General features: G+C 37.6%; 1 protein-coding gene across 4 annotated transcripts in view; it reads right to left on the bottom strand.

The window, feature by feature from the left end:
• The window catches only part of KIDINS220 (kinase D interacting substrate 220), a 69194-nt gene that overhangs the window by 14002 nt on the left and 35033 nt on the right, over positions 1-20159 (bottom strand). For 3 of the 4 annotated variants that reach the window (XM_031056475.1, XM_031056478.1, XM_031056476.1), the window contains exons 22-24: positions 8101-8279; positions 4845-5071; positions 639-749 (exon numbers count right to left, since the gene is read on the bottom strand). In XM_031056475.1, the coding sequence (XP_030912335.1) occupies positions 639-749; positions 4845-5071; positions 8101-8279 (517 nt within the window). The remainder of the gene's footprint in view (positions 1-638; positions 750-4844; positions 5072-8100; positions 8280-20159) is intronic. The other variant, XM_031056477.1, reaches the window with a different exon arrangement.

Genomic DNA, 20159 nt, shown 5'->3' with positions numbered 1-20159 from the left:
CATTTGAACAGCCATCTGTCAGTAAAATAAATACTGTTAAATAGGAAATTTATTATTCTATAGGAAGCTAGAAAAGTCTGCTAGTTTTGCCCTTCTAATGGGTAAAATTGAATTATATGTACTTCAAAAACACTTCAGATAAAATGTATTTTGTTTTACTTAAATATTAAATATATTTCTTTTAACATTTAAATATGATCTTCCAGTTTCTAGCATTCTTTACAACATTAAAGGATGTAATTTTATCTTCTCCAGGTACAAAAAATTTGTGACACATTATTAAAAAAAATTGAATATAAATTTACAAGTAGCACACATTTTTCTTCTATCACTACATCTATTTTGGTACTATAGTATAGTTGGCATTTTCATTAATATATTTTTGCCAGTATCAAAGGTCATTCTTCTCTAATTTTTACACATGGATGCTACAATTGGTTTTCCTCTGTAAGAAATTTCTAAAATTAAAACAAAATACATTTACATTACATGTTAGTAACACCTTTGCTTAAAATATTTATAATAAACATAAAGCTTATACTTGTCTAACAGAGAACCATCATTAATAACCTTCAATTTCATTACTCACTATATATATTGTCTAGGTTAGTATTTGAATTACCCTTCAAAATACTTACTAGGCCATTGTTCTGATCTCTGGACAAACTCGTTTTTAGTGGTGGACGTGAGATGAGATGAGAACTGCCAGGGTAATACCTTGGCATATAAAGATATGGGGCAAAGAATGGCTATGGAAAAAAAAAAGGTGTAACAAAAAAGGGACAAACAATTACACAAATCAAAATGTAATAATAAAATAAAAATCATTACAACAAAACACATCCTCCAGTTGAGTTTCATAAAGTAAAAAAGAGCAATTACTAATAGCTTTCTTTACTTTTGCATTGAACAGAATTCAATCAAAAGCTCTGGAGTGAATTCTTCAAAATCACTCAGCAAATGACCCTTTTTTTTTCCTCCAAGCCAGTGGGTGCTCTGGTATAGTTTTCTGAAGGAACAGAGTCAGAATGGTTTTGGTAGCTACACTCTAACATCTGCTTTCAATATGGGAAAAGGATAATTTAACAATAATTCTGACAATTTTACTCTCCAACCTTCTAAAGTAAAAATCAGGTGCTCAGTAAAACTTTGAGTTATTTGTAATAGCCAAGACAATTGAACCAAATAAACAAGAAGTGTGATACATAAGAGCATCCATTACTAGAACTTCCCATATTTGTGGCACCCAACCTGAGGGCTTCCACAAACACTAGATTTTATAAACATATGAACAGATGCTTAGAGTAGACAGTATTGGAGTTTTGTTTTGCTGGAAATACATTAATGCATGTTGTTCAATACAAATAACATTTTAAAGGACAATGTTAATTTAGACTTTAGGGAAAGCAGAATTACAGCACTCACTGCTTTCAACTCATTGCCCAACTCTTAATAAAACTCCTCCCCCCAAAAAAACCCCAAAATCTAAAAACCAACAAAACACCATAAAAACCTAAAAAAAAATCTCAAAACAATGGCTGTCTTACTGATTTCTGATGTTTCTATGTGTAGCATTTTCAAAATTGTATTATCCAGATACTTCACAAGAGAACATATTATCTGATTTGTGTTTCTGCACATGACAAGATTCTGATTAGTCTACAGCACTAAATTCAGTATTGAGTAAATAATTCTATGACTAAAGGGAGAATCTATGAGGAATGAGTGAAATTTGTGGAAACATTCCACCTTAGATTTGCCAATAAGGACTTAAAAACTTCGGTATTCAGAAGCAGCTCTAAATGAACTGAGAAATTCAAGTTTAATTTCTGAGTATATCATTTATGTAGACAGCATATGCTACAACTTCAAGCACTTTATGGAAAATAAAAATGGTTCCATATTCTTAGCTGCTAGAGGTAGATTCTAAGCACTTTCACATAATTACCACAAAAATTTCATATGCTTTTCCCACACACAAAATTACACAATATCCATTTTAACCATCAGTCTAATTGGGGAAGTTTGGTTACCTAACCTTTGCCTCTACGTTATTTGGCTAGTATAGAATGATGCAGCAAAGTTCACTGAATTAAAATTATTCCACTGTCATAAGGCACATTTTACGAATTATATGAACTTTTTTTTGGAAGAGATTAATTTTCAGAAAATACTACAGAATCATTTAATGCCTCAGTTTTCCACTAACAGCTTAAACCATGCAGAAAACCCCCAAGCATGAAATGCTTAAAAATCAAACTGCATTCAAGCGCCCATCTCTCATTGCAGAGCCTCTTCTCTGAAACACACAGGGAGCTTGCTGGTTGCATGATATCAGACTACAAAGCAATGGAAAAAAAACCTGTCCACCAAGGCAATTATCCCACAATCCTCTCATAACTTCTAATCAACCCCTGGACCCATTTCAGCTACTCCACTGTTTCCCAACTGTGGAATTAATTCTCCATTACAGGCCAAGCACTTCAGACTCAATCCTCATTTGAAGTACAATACAGGTATCATGAAAACATGAGATCAATATAAATATATATTGGGCATAAACCAGTGCTCTTCAAGTTTACAGATAGCCTACAAAGCTTAATCGATGTAGCAAAACATCATTTGTTCAAGATATCAAAGAATTTTCTCCTCTTTTGTAAAAAAAAAATGATTTCTTGCTCCCACCCAGGAAATCCCAATTAGACTTGCCTACAGCTCTGACCTTCCCTGTAAGAAACATCAGCTCCACAACGGTCCATGAGAGCAGCAATTTTGAGAAGCTGAACTTGAATTCAGCTTTAAGCCAGGCCATTAGACTGTGGTAAACAGTACATGCCCTGCTTAGCCCTATATGAGAGCCAGAGTGTTAAATTGAAAAGCTTCTAAATGGGACCATAATCTTCCCTTTACAGCTAACCAGAGGGAGAACTGGGTTTTAAACCAAAAATTAATAGATTACACCACTGGAAGTTCCAGGTCCATAACATAGGAGAATCTAAAGAAAAAAGAAGAAACATACATAATAAAAAACCTCGTATTTTCCAAAAATAAAGTCTTTTCCCCATCAGCTGAAGGGGGTGCATAAATTAATGCTTAAAGACAATAGGACAGGAACCATTTACTGGTTAGGGCACATATCCCCAGAACTGAGGGTGTTTTTGAATAAAATCCAGTCATTTCCACAGAAGTATTTGAATCCACTGTGTTATGTCATACCAGTATCCAAGACCTCTCTCAGAAACTTCTACTGGGGAGTTGCTATTCATTTTTTTAAACACCATTTTTACAAAAACCTGAGAAATGAAATATGACTGAAAATGCTGAAGGAACCAGTTTTTCAGGATGAATTTTCTACTTTTAAAAGGTTCTCATCACTCATCTCAGTATGTGGTGCTCATGACAGTACCTTTAGGAGTCCAGAGTAATGAATACAGTTCTCTGACAATATTTATTAAGTGACACACTAAAAACAATTATACTTTAGAAGTGCAGTATAAAATTCCAGTGAGAAAGGCCAAAATTGAAGTATTTTAATCTTCAGCAGGCAAAAAAGTAAGCATGTCTGTAAGCCTTAACACAAATGAACAAATAATAAACTCTTTGTAAGAACAGCTTATGACTCACCAATAATTATTTCTCTAATGCTTATTGGAGCCAAAAACTCCCATACAGGTTTCAACAGCTTATCACCCCTGACTTTAAACTTTGTCATGTACAGTAACACAAAACAGGGTAAAACAGACACAAAAACAGGGCTTCCAACAAAACAGCTACTTGGACTAAGCTGAGTTAGTATCAACACAAATATTCATGTGTCAAGCACTTATCAGTGTTGGACAACTTCAAAATATATGTTATTTTCCGTTATTTTCAACAAAACAGCATACTATCACTGCCTTGAAGGTATATAAGAATCATTTTAGAATAGATAACTTAAAAGCTCTGGCCTACATATACATTTTTTTGCCTTGGTTAACAAACACTAATTTATGAATAACTCAATTTACTTTTCACCTTAATAGGTTATATGTTTATCTACAGTCAAATCTACTTAATGTAGAGGCTATTTCCTGTATATAGAGGTAGGCTATGACTTTCATCAGTCCTCTGCGGTTTTTTTCATGACAATACTTCAGAAAAAAAGTGGAAAATAAAGTTTAAAAATACTGAACACATCCCACAAAACCAGAAAGTTTAGACATTCTTCAACTATACAGTAAAGCACTTAATTCAATTTTCACGTGAGCCATTCCCAGGACTATGTTTTCTGAGGCCCACAAATAGGTCAAAAATGTATGTTTTATGCAATTCATGTTAATTCCTTTAAACTAGTACAACACCAGCTTAGGGAAAAGATAGGAATAACTTTAAAAAGAGACAGAAGGGAAGACAGACATACATTCTTATAATCTATCTCCCCACTTGAGTTTCTGTATGTTTTAACAAAAGTAACCAAAAAAAGACTGGATCCCTTCCACTGTCTGTTGAGCATGAGAAAAACTGAGCACAGTTTACTCCCATCCAAAAAAACAACAAAAAAAACACAACCCAACAAAACAAAAACAAACAAAAAAACCCAGCAACCCAAAAAGCCCTGCAATATCCTACAAATGAGCAGTGTCTCAAAATTATTTTTTCTCCTTTGTGATTTGTTTTTCTGATGCCATTTACCAAGTTTCTTCCCCAAACAACAGTTACTGAACATTACTGCAAAATTTGTCAGCTTTTGGACTTTTTTCCACTCCTAAATAAAACTTGCATGGGTATTTTAATATTTAATAGATGACATCTGCAGTATTACCAGACTAAATCAGAAGAATGTTAATTGGATCTCGATTATTTACCCGATTGTAAAAGGGATGCTGAGGTCCTGTCATACCACTATAGTAACTGCTGTGAGGCTGGGGGGACAAAACTCCACTATTGAAAGGCCCATTGAAAGAGGTTGTAGAAGAGCAAGCTGAGGAAGGCTGACTGAAGACAGATGTTCCTCTAGCAGGTGCCTCATGTAAAGGCAAGGTGGGATAAGGAAGTCCTCCAATATTCATCTGATCTCTTGCAGCACGAACATCTGAAAAACAAATTGGTAACAAGAATATGATTTTGCCTGAATTATTTGGAAAAGTTTTAATTTGTTTGCCATTTAAATACAGTACATTTTTGCATATTTAACTCCAATCAGAGCTCATCAAATAGAACATCAAGAAGGTCAAATTTCAGCTGGCTTTGGTTGATTTCTCTTGATGATCATATCTACACAGGAGTCTTTAGGTAAGGTAGGATGGTTTATCACATAAACTTAAGTAGCATATTAAATCTCTCTAAACATTTAGATTTTTTTTTTAAATGTGGCATAAAGGAACCTAACAGTCACTCTCCAAGAGAACCTGCTCCAAGGCTGGTCTGTACCATGGCAGAGTGACAAATCCCAGCACACAGGGACCTCTTCTGATCCACCAGGGGCTGTCAATGCTCTCACAGCAGGTGCTACAGAGACCTGGGAGTTGCCAAAGAAAAAAAGGTCCCCAACAAGCCTCAGCCCAGGGAGTGTGACAAGGTAGTTTGAGTGGCCAGGGCACAGGAAGGGTGCAGTCACCCTACCCAAGAGGTGAGCCCCCCTTGGCAGTCATCATCCTCTCAGAAGGAGCTCAGATATGGCATCCACATAATGCACGAACCCCAAGTCCTCTGCACTCACCAGAAAGGATACGATAACACAGACAGAGCTCCCATCCAGGTCTCAGGCTGGGAGGGGCAGAGCCTGTCACCAGGGTTGGATGTTGTGTGAGACATGACCAGGGAGACAACTCTGGTCCAGCCTGGTGCAAGAGTTAAGTAAGGAAGCAGAAAGATTAAGCAGTATGAGAGAGTCAGAGGACAGAGACTGCTGGGATCACGCTCTGGCCTCCTTGAGACAGAACAGCCACCAGAAAAAAGCCGAGATCCAGGGGACCTTGTATTCTCCCCATAACAGGCAAAAGGCACCTGTGCCCATTTCAGGGGACATTCATGTTAGACATCAGAAACAATTCCTCCACTGAAAGTCTTATGGAGATCAGCCAGGACCTCCTGACATAACAAAATCCAACAGGGAAACACCACTAAAATACTTCAAAGGAATTAAAGGGTGCTCCTCTAAGAAGGTGACACAGCTCACAGCCCAGCTGAGGTGCCTCTACCTCAGTGCACACAGACTGGGTAACCAACAGGAGGAGCTGGAAGCCACTGTGCTGCCAGAAAGCTCTGACCTAGCTGCCATTCCAGAAACTTGGTGGATGAATCCCATGACTGGAGTGCAACTATTGATGGCTGCAGGCTGTTCAAATGGGACAGAAGAGGAAGGAGGGGAGGAAAGGTTGGCCTCTACATCAAGAGATGGAGAGATTGCAAATTCTTAAAAACAGTAGCAAGGAGGACCCGAGGAACCTGTCAGCCTCACCTCTGTGCCTCTGAAGATCATGGACCAGATCCTCAGGGAAGTTTTGCTAAGGCACATGGAGGAGAGAGGTGATTCAAGACAGTTAGCAACAGCTCCACCACAGGGAAGTCCTGCCTGACCTGCGGCCTTCTGTGATGGAGTGACTGCATCAGTGGACAAGGGAAGGGCTAGAGATATCTCTCTGGATAGATATCTATCTATAGATATCTATATTTATCTGGACTTCTACAAAGTTTTTCATGTAGTCCCCCACAATATCCTCTCTACATTGGAGATACATTTGATGGGTAGACTGTTAGACAGGTAAGAAATTGGGTGTGGACAACTGCATCCAGAGGGTAATGGTCAATGGCTCAGAACCCCAACAGACATCAGTACAAGTGGTGTCCATCGGGTCCATACTGGGACCAGTGTTATTTAGTATCTGCATTAATGACATGAATGGATGACTGCATCCTCAGCCAGTCTGCAGATGACACCATGCTGAGTGGTGCAGTTGGCACACCTGAGGGATGGGATGCATCTAGAGGGACATGGACAAGCTCAAGAAGGGGACCTATGGGAATCTTATGAAGTTTAATAAGATCACCTGGGCTGGGTCAACTCTCAGTAACAACCCAGGCTGGGGAATGAACAGATGCAGAGCAGCCCTGCTGAGAAGGACTTGGGGGTGCTGGTGGATGAGAAGCTGGACTTGACCCAGCCATGTTCCCTTGTAGCTCAGAAAGATAAACACATCCTGGGCTGCATCCAAAGCAGTGTGGGCAGCAGGTGTGGGAGAGATTCTGCCCCTCCGCCCTGGTGAGACCCCCACTGATGAGGGATGGAGCACCTCTACTATGAGGAAAGGTTGAGAGAATTGAGATTTTTCAGAGAGAAGGCTTTGGGGTGACCTAATTGCAGCCTTCCAGCATCTGGAGAGAGCCTCCAAGACAGGTGGAGAAAGACTATTTACAGGGATATGTAGTGACAGGACAAGGGGGAATGTCTGCAAACTGATAGCAGGTTTAGAATTCTTTACCATGAAGGTGGTGATGTACTGGAGCAGGTTGACCAGAGAACTTATGGATGCCCCAACACTGGAAGTGTTCAAGACCAGTGTTGGATGGGGTTCTGAGCAACCTGTTCTAGTGAAAGATATCCCTGCACATTGCAGGTTGGATGGGGGTTGGAACTAGATAATTTTTAAGGTCGCTTCCTACCTAAGCCACTATAAGACTCTGAGGAACAACTCCCCTAGGAGGAAAGGCTGAAAGAATTTGGGTTCTCCAGCCTGGAGAAGACTTTGTTTCACTGACTTAATTTCTACACAGTTTTACATGTTTTACTTTCAAAATTGTTAACAAAGACCTGAAGTCAATTTGCATATCTTCTACTAAAATATTGCTGTGTGTATTGGTTTCTTCTGTCTCCTAAAGTGCTCTGCAAAGCAAGAACAGTGGACTTCACCCTCCAAAAGAGAAGCTTTAGTCCAGGATGGTCTGGGTGTTACAGCAAAACTATTAAGTGAAACTGAATGGCCTCTTACTGAAGTCAAATCAGACAATCTGAAGGTATGATTTGATGAACATGAAATGAATGTTTTGTGTGACATGCCAAGTAGCTCAACTTCAAATAAATTACAGATTTGTCATTTTCAATTTATTTGAAAGCATACCCACCTGCAATGATTTCTCGTAGCTTGGGATCGAGGTTCACTGTACAAGGCAAAAAGGTTCTTACATCACGTGCAACAAGGACAGGTGTTCGTGAGGATAAAAATACCTCAAAGTTCCGTATATCTGCATCAATTTCAAGTAGAGGTTCAACATCTTTAGTTGTAGGAATATTCTTTGAAATTCTGGAGGGTGAAATTAGATACACCATAAACCATATTTATTAAGAATATGACTTCAGTTTACAAAGTAATATTCTAGGGTGAAATACTAGTACACTTGCACCCATTCTCCCTGTTCTCTGAAAAACCATAAAAAGCTGTTCTGTCTGCAGAAAGAGCAATGTAATGTTTCCTAATATGCAAAAAACCTTAAACTGCTGAACAATCTGATCTAATGGTATGCTACAGAGAAAAGTCAAAGAAGCCATACATCAGTAATGTCAAATCCCAAGTAAGGGGAAGTTAAAATTTGTGAACTTTAACCCCAAACATCTATTCAAATTCCTATACCCAATTCAGAAATTCCATGGGAAAAACAACCTCATTTTTAAACTAACTTTTTGTAACAGGAACAGGCATCATAGAAGTTGACCAAAATCTAACTGTGCATTCATTGTAAAAAGTGGGAAAACAACCACCTGCTTTCAAGCAATTCACCTTCTAAGAAAAAGCCACAAACAAATGAAAACAACAAAACCATGAGACATGATCAATGTAAGGGACTGTTCATGCATTATGACTATTGTCAAGCAACAGTGGGGGTTTTGTGAGCAGTAGTATAAAGGGGAGTTTCAGGAAGGAACAAGCAGGATTAAATGTTAGTCTTGTGGAAGTTTATGAAAAGCTCCTACCAAAGAAGTGATGGAGGCTGACACTGTTGGTCAGATGGACCTATCTTACTTGATGTTTCATTTCATAATACTGGCATCACATATCAAATGAGAAATTATAATCTAAATTAAAGATTATGAAAATGAAAAAGTACTCACACCCAGCATAATAAATATGTAAACAGTGGAAGAATGCACTGAGAATAGTGAACACAGTTACAGAAATGGCTATAAAGTGACTGTGACACCACTCTATATGGATACCAATGAAATAACCACACTGTACATAAAGTACAGAAAAAAAATAGAAAAAAATTATGAGGAGGAAAAAAAACCAAAAAAATTCCCATAAATATAAAATTATTTATGATTTTTAATGGCTCTTTTCAAAGACATGTTAAGGCTACAACTCCATGATAAAGAGGAACAGCATAGATGTTGGCTGCTCTGTGAACTGCTGTAACTTGCTTAAAAGAAGAAGGTAGCATAGAATAAAGAAAGTGTGTTTTCTTCAACTACTGGACAATTAGAAGAGCTAAGGCAACTACCAATGCTGTCATGGGGGAAATGAGTGCACTGATGCATGGATAGGAAAGAAGGCAGGAGACTCACGCACACTACGTATATCACCAATACACCAGGAATCTCTTACATTAAATAAATTCACAATCACATTGTGTCTTCAAAAAGAAAAAAAAACACTTAAAAGAAACTCCCAACTGGTAGTATACTAATTGAATTGTATTTTTAAGAGAACTAATGAGCTAAGTCTACCATTAGTTGAACAATCTTATCCTATTTCACAATTTGTCTGCTTTTTAAAAGCAACAGTCTTTTTTAATCTTTATTTTTAAATCCTCCACAGAAAGTAGAATTTTATGTAGCATGGGATTATCCCCAAAACAAAAGTGGCAGATTTACACAGAATACATAGCATTTAATGTTAAGAAAAATTAAAAAATTGAGAACCAATGCTACATGCTTGAAGGAAGTGCAACTCCATTGCATTAAAAATGTATTTCAGCTGCAGTAATCAGTAATCTTTCAATCTGATCTTTTACCACATTCTAGCCATATACTAAGAGTAGAATTAACAAATTCCTACAAATTTTACCAGAAAACAATGGACCATGTACCTAACAGACAGAGTATACTGCCATACCATGCTGTCATAAACATTGTCTGTGAATAACTATATTCACAGTGAGAGGTCACTTTATAGCACAGGAAAAATGTAACAAATATAAAGCATAAAAGCAAGTGTAGCCTATTCTAACAAAGGTTCTGCAGAACAAATTGTTATGAGACATTGTCCAGATGGCAGCTGGATTATCCACTTTAGGGAAACTCAATGTATGTAAGTCTTCAGAGACTCCTGCCTTAAGAGAATAAAAGGTGGTGCTTCCGTGAGAAGACAAACTTGACACTCAAAGGTTACAATTTCAAATAATGGGTACAGTTCATTCTCTGGCAGAGTTTAAAGAAATCTAGTAGAAGCTAAAAGTATTCCTAACCTCAAGAAGTGAAGGGCCAAAAGAAAAAAAAGAAGAACATTGGCAGTATCAAAGTAGAACTTGTATACTCCACTGAATCTGAGAAATGCATATTTTACACTAATATTTAGCTACTACCTTATGTTATTCTCTTTAGCCTTATATAAAACTACAACTAAACTGACTGTAAATGCGTATGTTCTAAATCAAACATCAGATTGTGTAAAAAAACAAGATCCTTAATGTACACTTTAGCTATACATATTTGTTATATATATTTACTGTTTGTATTTTAGACAAGAGTTCAACATTGGCAATGTAAAAATGAAGTCACTTTTCAAGTCAGAAACTGAAGAGTTAAAGAGTGGCCTACTTCAACGCTTCAATCTACAAAATAAAAAGCCAAAAGAGAATGTGACATAGATTTAAATAAAACACACAGCTGATGAATCACATGAAACAAATTAGCTGATTTTTAATGCCAGCTCTACTTAAGTCTGAATGCGAACAGTGTTCCGAATGCGATGAACAAAGCTACTGTTCAGAAGCCAATAGCCCACTGCTGGTGTGCAGATTGAAGTCTCTATTCTAACCTCCTGAGCTCAATGTCTTAAACTACGCCTTTGAAAGAAATATTTATGTAAATGATAATCTTTTGGCAAAGAGCCACAAAAACCATACGTGCCTGCACTTCTCAGATAAAAAAATAAAAGGTTAGCATTTAAAGCACTTTAGAAGTTACTTTTTCTAAAATACAAGCATGCAGATCTAAAAATAAAGCACTGTGAACACACTTTTTTCATTTTGGGGCTAGATTCCTGAGGCAAAAATATTATTTTTTTTAAATCAGAAACATCAGAAAGTGTCAGTGTTACAGACCGTCTGTTTCCAGGAGAAACTACTTGAATTTAGAAGGAATGAAGCTAAAACAAAACATTTCATTGATTGAAGCGAACCTTAAAAATTAATTCCACTACTCTTCACATCACTCTCCCATGAGCAGCCGAAATTAAAACCTGCTTTCATTCGGAGTAAGTTACATTGCAACAATGTTGAATTATTCCTGGCTTTTTCCTCAAATATAGACAATTTAGTACAAGTACACAGAGGTACATCATCTTATCTTTCTTTCATTCTGTAAATTAGATTCAAATTTGTTCTAATTATGTTCACCTTTGTACTTCCATGACTGACTTAGAAAATAACCAGCCATGTCTGACAGTGCGTACAGCACTGAACGCTGCCAGCACAGCTCAGAGGACGGTGCTAAGCTGCTGCACCTATTGACCAACTCCTTCACTACCCTGCTGGTGGTGGCAAAATGGCAACAGCCAAAATTACCCACCCTCATCCATACTGGAGGCTGCACTGGAGGTGCCCGCATTGCCTATGCCACTGGTTATGTCAGGCCCTGGATTTACCAACAGGATTTACCCCCCTCTTCCCCCAGCCGGGGGGTTTGGGGCAGGCTGGCTCTGACCCAGTGTAGCTGAGTAACCAAGCTGTGCTGACAAGAGCTGCAAGGAGCCTCACTGCAGGGCTCTCCTGCCTGAGCTAAGAACAGCTTTTAAGCTGAGACCTTCGCCCCTGGTCCTCCTCCAAGCTCCATCTATGCACCTTTGGTCTTGACCTTGACCAGTGGCTTAACTTCCTGCCTTGAGCAGTGCCTTGTGGCTACACACCACAGGGCTGCTGGCTGTCCCTGGTTACCGTCACTGAACCTGCTCTGCTTTTGCTGTTTGGCTACTGAGGGATTGCTCCCCTTGCTCACAGAGCCTGCCTTGCAGCCCTCCTCAGCTCCCAGCCCACCCTCACCCATGGAGCAGAACCCTGCTGTTCCCACACTGATGGAAGGCTGACTTCTCTACAAGCCCTCATATCCGAAAGGGCCGTTCTCTCTGCTCTTTCTAAACCTCTCTCCCTGAAGGTAAAACCAAAGAAATGCTTCAAATTAATCTTTGCACACCTAACTTTTTTCTTCATTTGTTTTACAGGAGCAAGCAACTGCATGGAAAAGAGTAATTTAACTTTCTCACTCCATAAAAAGTAAATTACTTAATTAATTGCTATTAAATAATAGAGCAACAGAAGGCATGAGCATGAAGGCATGTCATGTTTTATCTATCATGGGCTTTGTAATTTTTTCCTCTCAAGACAGTACAAGTCAAAAATGATGCTTAAAATTATGAAATAATTTGTCATTAAAAATAAGAAAAAATTTTCAACAGGTTTGATACTGAGAAACACAAAACTAGAAAATCTTGGCCGCTGTGGAATGCAATATGAAATTTTGATGCTTAACAATCTGCTAATTTGACGTCTGATCTCTAATACCTAATAATCAAATCCTACGCTTTGCACTGAAGTTACTTATCTCACTCTTCTCATGTCTGGTCAATACGGTGACAGTGTTAAAAGCTCTCACACAAATCGCTCCAGGAACTTTGCAGTACTTTCAACATGTCAGCAACTGTGCTACAAATATTCTCTCAAACTGAAAACTGCAACAGGCCACTTGGACACTGAAAAAGAACATTCACTTATACGCCCATTTTTTCATATAAAAATAGGAATAAAAAGTCATCACACACTCAATAATATAACATAAGGGAACAAATGCTTTATCTTTATAAAGACCAAAAAAAGAGAAAGCTATAGTTTGATATATCTATGTAGACAAAAATTCAAGTCCCCTCAGCGCATATTAAGCAGAAGAGACTTCACTGAACAGATGCAATAGCTATTTAAAAACTCCTATTACCATAGGTATTCAGGAAAGCTTGATTTGCAAAACTGACTCTATTCAATTCAAGTACCAGCAGATAAACCACCTCTCCACCTCTCCTCCTAAAGTGCTCCTGCTTTTGACCATTTCAGAAAGAAAAAAACCCATTCTGATGCTTAAAAGATTGGTATTTATTAAAACTAATCTCCCACATCCAATATCTCACACTGTCACTGAGCCATATTAAAAAGTTCTGTTCTTTAAACAACTCTCTGGCATACTTTATGATTAAAATAAAGTGTTAAAGCAGTTACAAATGCCCGGATTCATTCACAGCTTTGCAGTGCTATTTGAATTACAAAAGGCAAAAGAATTTTAAAAAAGGTGGGCATCAACCACCTACTACTCAACTGGTACATTGCCTTTTAAAATTGAGACCACACTATTAGCACAGTAAGAAACATAATAACTTTACATGCCCTGCATTTTAAGTATGAGGCAATAAAAGGAGACGGAAAAACAAAAAGCAGGTTAAATATTTTAGAAGTAATGCCTCACTGTGAGGTCTACAATACTAAATTGTCTGCTTAAAGGAAGTGATTTATTTAAACCTGGCCTGGGCAAAGATGATTGCAGAGAACATTATCATCAGAGCGATGAATGTGGCACCTTCCACAGCGTTTTCATTTTTAATTTCTATAATCACTAAATAGCTACACTTCTTAAATTAATACATCAATAGGCATTAAGCAACTCACAAATCCCTCAGAAGTTCATTTCACCCTTTTTCTTAAAAGGTATTTAAACAGTGTCAAAACTGGAATTAACATAATAACCTTCCAGAAAAGTTACATTTCAATGATCTTGCTCAATTTTAACATTTAAAATTTCTACAGAATTGCTGAAAGCATGTAACATACTTTCCTAAAAGAATAATTCAATAGATATTTGTCTAAAGCACTGTAATGAAAAAGTAAACAGATAATGCTTATCTTCCATTTTTATTTTACTTCTTTTCTTCTTACTTATGTATATTAACAAAAAAACCTCAAATGATTTAAACAAAAGCTTTTAGCTCAACACATAATTGCAACAAAATTACAATAATTGTACCAATTAAAATAATCCTGAATGAACAGTTTGTCATCTTAATGTTCCAATGGTTTATAGAAGGATCTACTTAATTAGCTGAAATTGCTTTCCAATGTTAGTATCAAATGTCATTTGTTAAAAGTTGAACGATTTTGAAAATAATTTAACAAAGCAATTTTACAAAACACCAAGAACCAACATTTTCTTTTCAGCTGAATAAAGCAAGCAGATGTGTCATCAAATTGCTATAAAAATAAATGAGCCTTTATATGGAGAAAAATAAATTTTACTACTAGTGCTACAGAATACTATTTTTGTATGAAATCAAATTCTTTAATAAAATAATTTCATATCATTTATATCTTGGTGATATTTTTAGTATGCTATAAATATACTTTCTTAAATTGAAGTAGTAAACAATCAAGGAGAAATATTCCCCCGTACATGAAACAGAAAAATGTTTTAACCTAACTAAGTGATTTCTTAATTTGATTACCATGGGTGTATTACACAAGAGATCTGAATCTATCAGGAAAACACGGCACCACTGAAACTATGTTATAGAACTCCAAATCTATAGTAATGAACTGGGTTTCACTTATAAATCAATTCATTTCTTAAACCAGTTTAATTTCAAGAAAAAAGGAAAAAAATAAAAGAAAAACTGTTCTGTGGTTGATTTCAAGAAGGAGTAACTTTAGTAAAGACTGGAAAAAAACCCAAGGAAAATCATATACCAGTGCTGAAACTGGACTGGAACTGAAAAAATTAAGAAACAACAATTCCTTCTATTATTGATAAATTAGACAAAGCATATATTCCACAATTCATCCCTTGGAATGTTGTAAGAGTTGCAAAAGCATGAAAATGAAATTAATACATGAGCTATGGCTCGCTTAGATCCTTTGGTTCCCTTCATCCCTGCAACCCCCTCCCTCCTTTCCCCAACAAGGAAAAGGAAAAGGAAAAGGAAAAGGAAAAGGAAAAGGAAAAGGAAAAGGAAAAGGAAAAGGAAAGGGAAAGGGAAAGGGAAAGGGAAAAGGAAAAGGAAAAGGAAAAGGAAAAGGAAAAGGAAAAGGAAAAGGAAAAGGAAAAGGAAAAGATGCTCAATTAAAGAAAGCAGTTATGCTATTCTTCTAAATTTGGCGTGTTATGCCTTGGCACATCGTATTGCCATCCAATTTGCCATCCATCATAGGTAGGCATGCACACATATGTGCACAAAGACTTTATCACAGAGGTTAAATTAAGCCCAAGTGATGGATGAATTACACGTCACTAAGTTTTAAATAATGGTTACCTACAACTCTGAGAAAAGTATAACCATTTTCTTGTCCTGAGAAATCTCTTTTTTCAAAATCAAAGAGTTCTTGATTTCCATAGCTTCCCTCAGCTTCCCAAAAAGCATATTTTCAAGGAGATTAAGGAAGGGTGGAGATCGTAATCTGAACAGATGGCTCATGAGTTTCTTCTATCCTGAGCCAAGCTCTTCTGTTCTAATATTTTTAATAAATATATAAAAATAGTCATAGAAATTTAGGGACCATCAGCTATTTGCAAATATCTTCATAAAAAATCAGAAAGTTCTGTCTTAATATTCCAGTTTGCTCAAAGCCCCTGTCTTAAACCCCCAGAGTTTGGTCAAAATTCAGGCAAAGAATGACAGGTAGGACTGTCCCTTGTGACATCAAGCCCAAAAAGCAGATTAACATCAAAAGCAGCCAGTAGGAAGCACCTGAATAGAAGGTTGTGTGAATACCTGAATTCTGTAACCTTAAATAAATTGCATATTCAGTCATGGGGGACAAGCACCCTCCCCTCCCCAGCATCTTTAAGCACGGATCTTGTGGTCTCTCTTAGGACTATCTCCTCAGATGCACCAGCCTTACAGTTGTCACAGTTTCAGCAGGTAATGGCTAGAATTATATTCAGAAAGATACAGAACCTAGATCCTAATCCCATAAGAGAGAGGACAATATTTACCACACATCTACCTGGGTGAATGTCTGGTATCCCAGCATGACCATGAGGAAATTCTCATGGATTGTCATCAACTTCATACTGACTTTTTTCTTTCCAAAGGGCCCTCTGTAACAGGTAGACCATTAAATTGCTCTGGCAGCCTGCAGTGCATTCCCTGCCATTTTCTTTCCAAAGGCCAACTGGAACTTTTCTACAGTGGCCTTCCTTGCCTGCTGGAAAACACATCTTGCTCACCAGCACCAGAAGGTTTCTGCAACCTGTCACACATCCTGTCCTAGCACTTGGTACAACCAATTTAGACACATTTATCTTAGAATTAAAGTAGCCTTTACTGCTGTACTTTGTGCTGAACCTCATTTTATCCTCCTGCTTCAAACATGTTCAAACCACATGTTTTTTGTCTTTTACTTAGCTTTTTAAGGGCTTCAGTTACTAACTGAATAGGTTCTAGGTGCAAGGCAGGCCTTGCTTTAGCAATTCTGTGCATTCACAACAGAATTGTTTCACAGCAGAACCACTGATTGCACAGGACCTTCAGGGGTAAAAATTCATAGTCCATAGTTTTTCAAGTGTCTAGAAATTTACAATAATCTTCTGAAATGCCATTCTGAAAAAACATTCTTGAACTCAGGAGGCATATGCATGCCTGAAGTTTCACTTTCAATTGTATAAATCTTACAGTCCAGCTACTAACAGCTCCAAGAAGTGCCCGTCTGGTAAATCTGCCACATCTAGTAGAGAACAGGTTCGCTCATAGATATAGAAACTCTCCCTAATGCCTCTGGAAGGACAAAAGCCTCCAGAAGGACAGGCAAGAGAGTTACGCAATTACTTCTGTTATTTCTAGGAACATTTTCCAATTGACAGAGTACTGCAGACTTTGATTTCTGCCATGATAAGAAGGATACAAAGAGATAAAATGTGTTCAGCGGATTATCTTATTTAGTGAGGCAAATTGATGACGAAAGGGACTGGGAAGACATTTCTTCTCATACAATCAGCTTTAATAGCCTGATTTTTGATCAACATGGTGGTAATATCAATCCCTGACACCTTTAGTCTTAAGAAGTAGAAACTATCAAGAAACAAAGACAACCAAGACTCAGAGCCTCAAACTGAAATTAAAAAATTAAGACTTTTGGGGAAAAGAAAGAAATTAATCAAATGCCTTAAGAATGAGGAATGCTAGAAAAGAGAGGAGAAAGTCTGGCAAAACTGGGGGTCGTCACTGCTTGATGTGAGACTACAGCTTTCCTCAGCCTCTTAAATATATCTATTTTGGTACAACAATTTTGAAATGTGATGATTAGAAAATCAGTCTTTAGAACTTAGAAAAATCACAGATTTGTATAATGCAATACATTCTGTCCTTCCATTGATTTGTTGGGAACTCCTAAAGACACTGTTTCATTTTCTGACAGAAGTGGGGCACAAAACATTGTTCAGAGAAATCAGCAACAATTGATTAATTCCTTTCCTTACTGCAGATTTACTGCCCGGTACTGTGTTACCAGGTTTACAGATGAGATTATTTTCCCCAGTAGGGTATGATATCTATATCCACAATGACTTTGACCTGCAACTTACTCACAAGCTACTTCCACAACCCTCTGTGAAACTGTTATCCTGGTTATATGCCCATATGGCATCACCTCCCTCTGTCAGACCATTCACTGGTATGTCAAATAGCACAAGAATTATCTTTGGAAACCTCACCTGCAAGTTTCTCACAAGACACATACTCCTATCTTTTGCTTCCTTCTTTTGTTTTCCTGGGGCAATCATGCCTGTTATTATCCTAGATTTTAATACATTTAGATGTTCTAGATTAAGATCTTGCTTAAAATGTCTTAAATTTCAAAATACTTCCTTGTCTTCTTCCTATGTTCACTGACTCTGTTGAGAATTCAGTTTCGTGAAATGTATCTTTTTTCTACAAAAGCCACAGTGACTTTTCCCAAGATCTCATTTATTTAGATCTGACACTGTCATTTATTCTGGTGTCATGGATGCTTTACTTGCCTTCACAAGAGAGCACATTCCCATAGCCGGCTAATTTACAAGTCTGAGAAGTCTCAGTTCCAAACATTCAACGGAAACTTGCTTTAATCTGACAACTTAATTCTCTTAGAAATTTATTTGCAGAAAGCCCACATATTTTATTTCACTTCAGAGCTTTAAAAATTTGCCTTTTGCAATTTCTGCAAACCATTTTGGTATTACACAAAATTGACTCTTTACAGTAACATAGAAGAGAATGCAGCACAACATAAATGTAGAGATATAATAGCTCTATGTCATAGCTATAAATAAAATTGTAAAGATAATTAAATTAGACTAGGATGGAGATATGGGTCATGACAACAGCGAGCTTGACCACCAAAGAACCTAAACAGAAAAGGGGAAGGAGCAACAAAATCAGAATTAAGAGCTTAACCTGGTAAGGAGAGAGACTACGTGAAAATCCTGATGATGAGAAAAGGCAACACATTACCTGAAGGAGTAAATACTACTGCTAATAAATATACCAGGTGGAAACCAAGAGCAACCAGACAAGTAGACAGAGAGTGGCTGAAATGAGAGGATGGAAGTGAGATGATACAGCAGGTCAGTTTAAGGAAGTAAAAAGAGTAAAGACATTTTTCTCGAGCATATAAACTGAAAGCCAACAAAGCAGATTCAGCATTTTCTTTTCAAAATTTGCCACAGTGACAAAGCATGGGTTTGTTCCCCTCTAAAAAAGATTGAGAGCATAGAGTCTCTACCTGTTACCATAAGAGATGTTAAGTGACACCAGCTCATAAAGGCTCTTCACAGAAGTGTGCCTGTGTCACAAACTGAACCCTAATTTTCTTTAGAGGGCTGGGGGGGGTGGGGGTCGGTTCTGTTTTGGATTGGGTTTTTTTGTGGTTTTCTAATTGGTTGTGCGGTTTGGTTTTTTGGTTGGTTTGTTGTTGTTGTCATTGTTGGGTTTTTTTGGTGGTTGTTTTGCGGGGAGAGTCTGTGTTCTTTTGGTTTTGGTGGGGTTTTTTGTGAGGGTGGTTTTTCTGTTTGTTTGCTGGGTTTTTTGTTATAGACCATGGAAGAAAGTACCCAATATGATATTCAGTAGGTTTTTCATCTCTGCATAGTATGAAACAAGAACTATACACTTCTGACAGACCTGGTTTCATACTCATCAATTTAGTCTTTGATATTCTTCACAGCATCTATAGAAAAAGACAAGTTTACTTTCCCCAACAAGCCTTCATAATAAGAATATATTAGCTAGCTTTATTTTTAATGACAAATTGAAGCACAGAGATAACAAGTATACTTATTTAGTTACCAAATTGAGGTATCCATTTTTTTCCAGAATACTCCACCAACTGAAAGCAGAGCTCCCAGTAGCTCCAGATATAGCTGAGTACTTAGCAATATCAGCCTACAGAACCATAAGCTGTACACCACCTCCCTCCCCACAGAGGCATGAATACTATCCAAGCAAAAGGTACTATAGAGGTGACTAGTCCAGCATCACACAAACTCTAACAGTCATGGAGCAGAGTTTCACTGTCTTACTTTAGTTATTGCATTCAACTCCAAAAGACAGCACTGCAATGTAACAGAAAAAGGCCTTCTCTTTTACTACAGTTTGCAAAATTAAATCCTGGACATTACAAGATGGGAATCTCACGGAGGCAAAATAGCATATAATCATGGAAATCATACATCATTGTGCCTGCACAGAGGAGAATTAACTAAAGACTATATTTATTCTTTTGCTTCTTAGTGCTTGGCTACCCGATTCTTTCCGTTTTCCTGTATTTTTTGTATGTTGTGAAAGTATCGCTTTCTCCTGGAAACAGCGAGCCAAGGCTCTGGCGCCAGCGCTACCGCGGCTGGGCCGAGCCTGGAGCGCCACCTGCCGGCACCGCGCCGCGCTGCCCCGTCCCCGCGG

This window comes from Geospiza fortis, unplaced genomic scaffold (assembly GCF_000277835.1).
Source record: "Geospiza fortis unplaced genomic scaffold, GeoFor_1.0 scaffold81, whole genome shotgun sequence".
In the NCBI taxonomy this organism is placed as follows: Eukaryota; Metazoa; Chordata; class Aves; order Passeriformes; family Thraupidae; genus Geospiza; species Geospiza fortis.
Note: the sequence above shows the minus strand (reverse complement) of the source record. Positions and strands in the feature narration are given on the sequence as shown.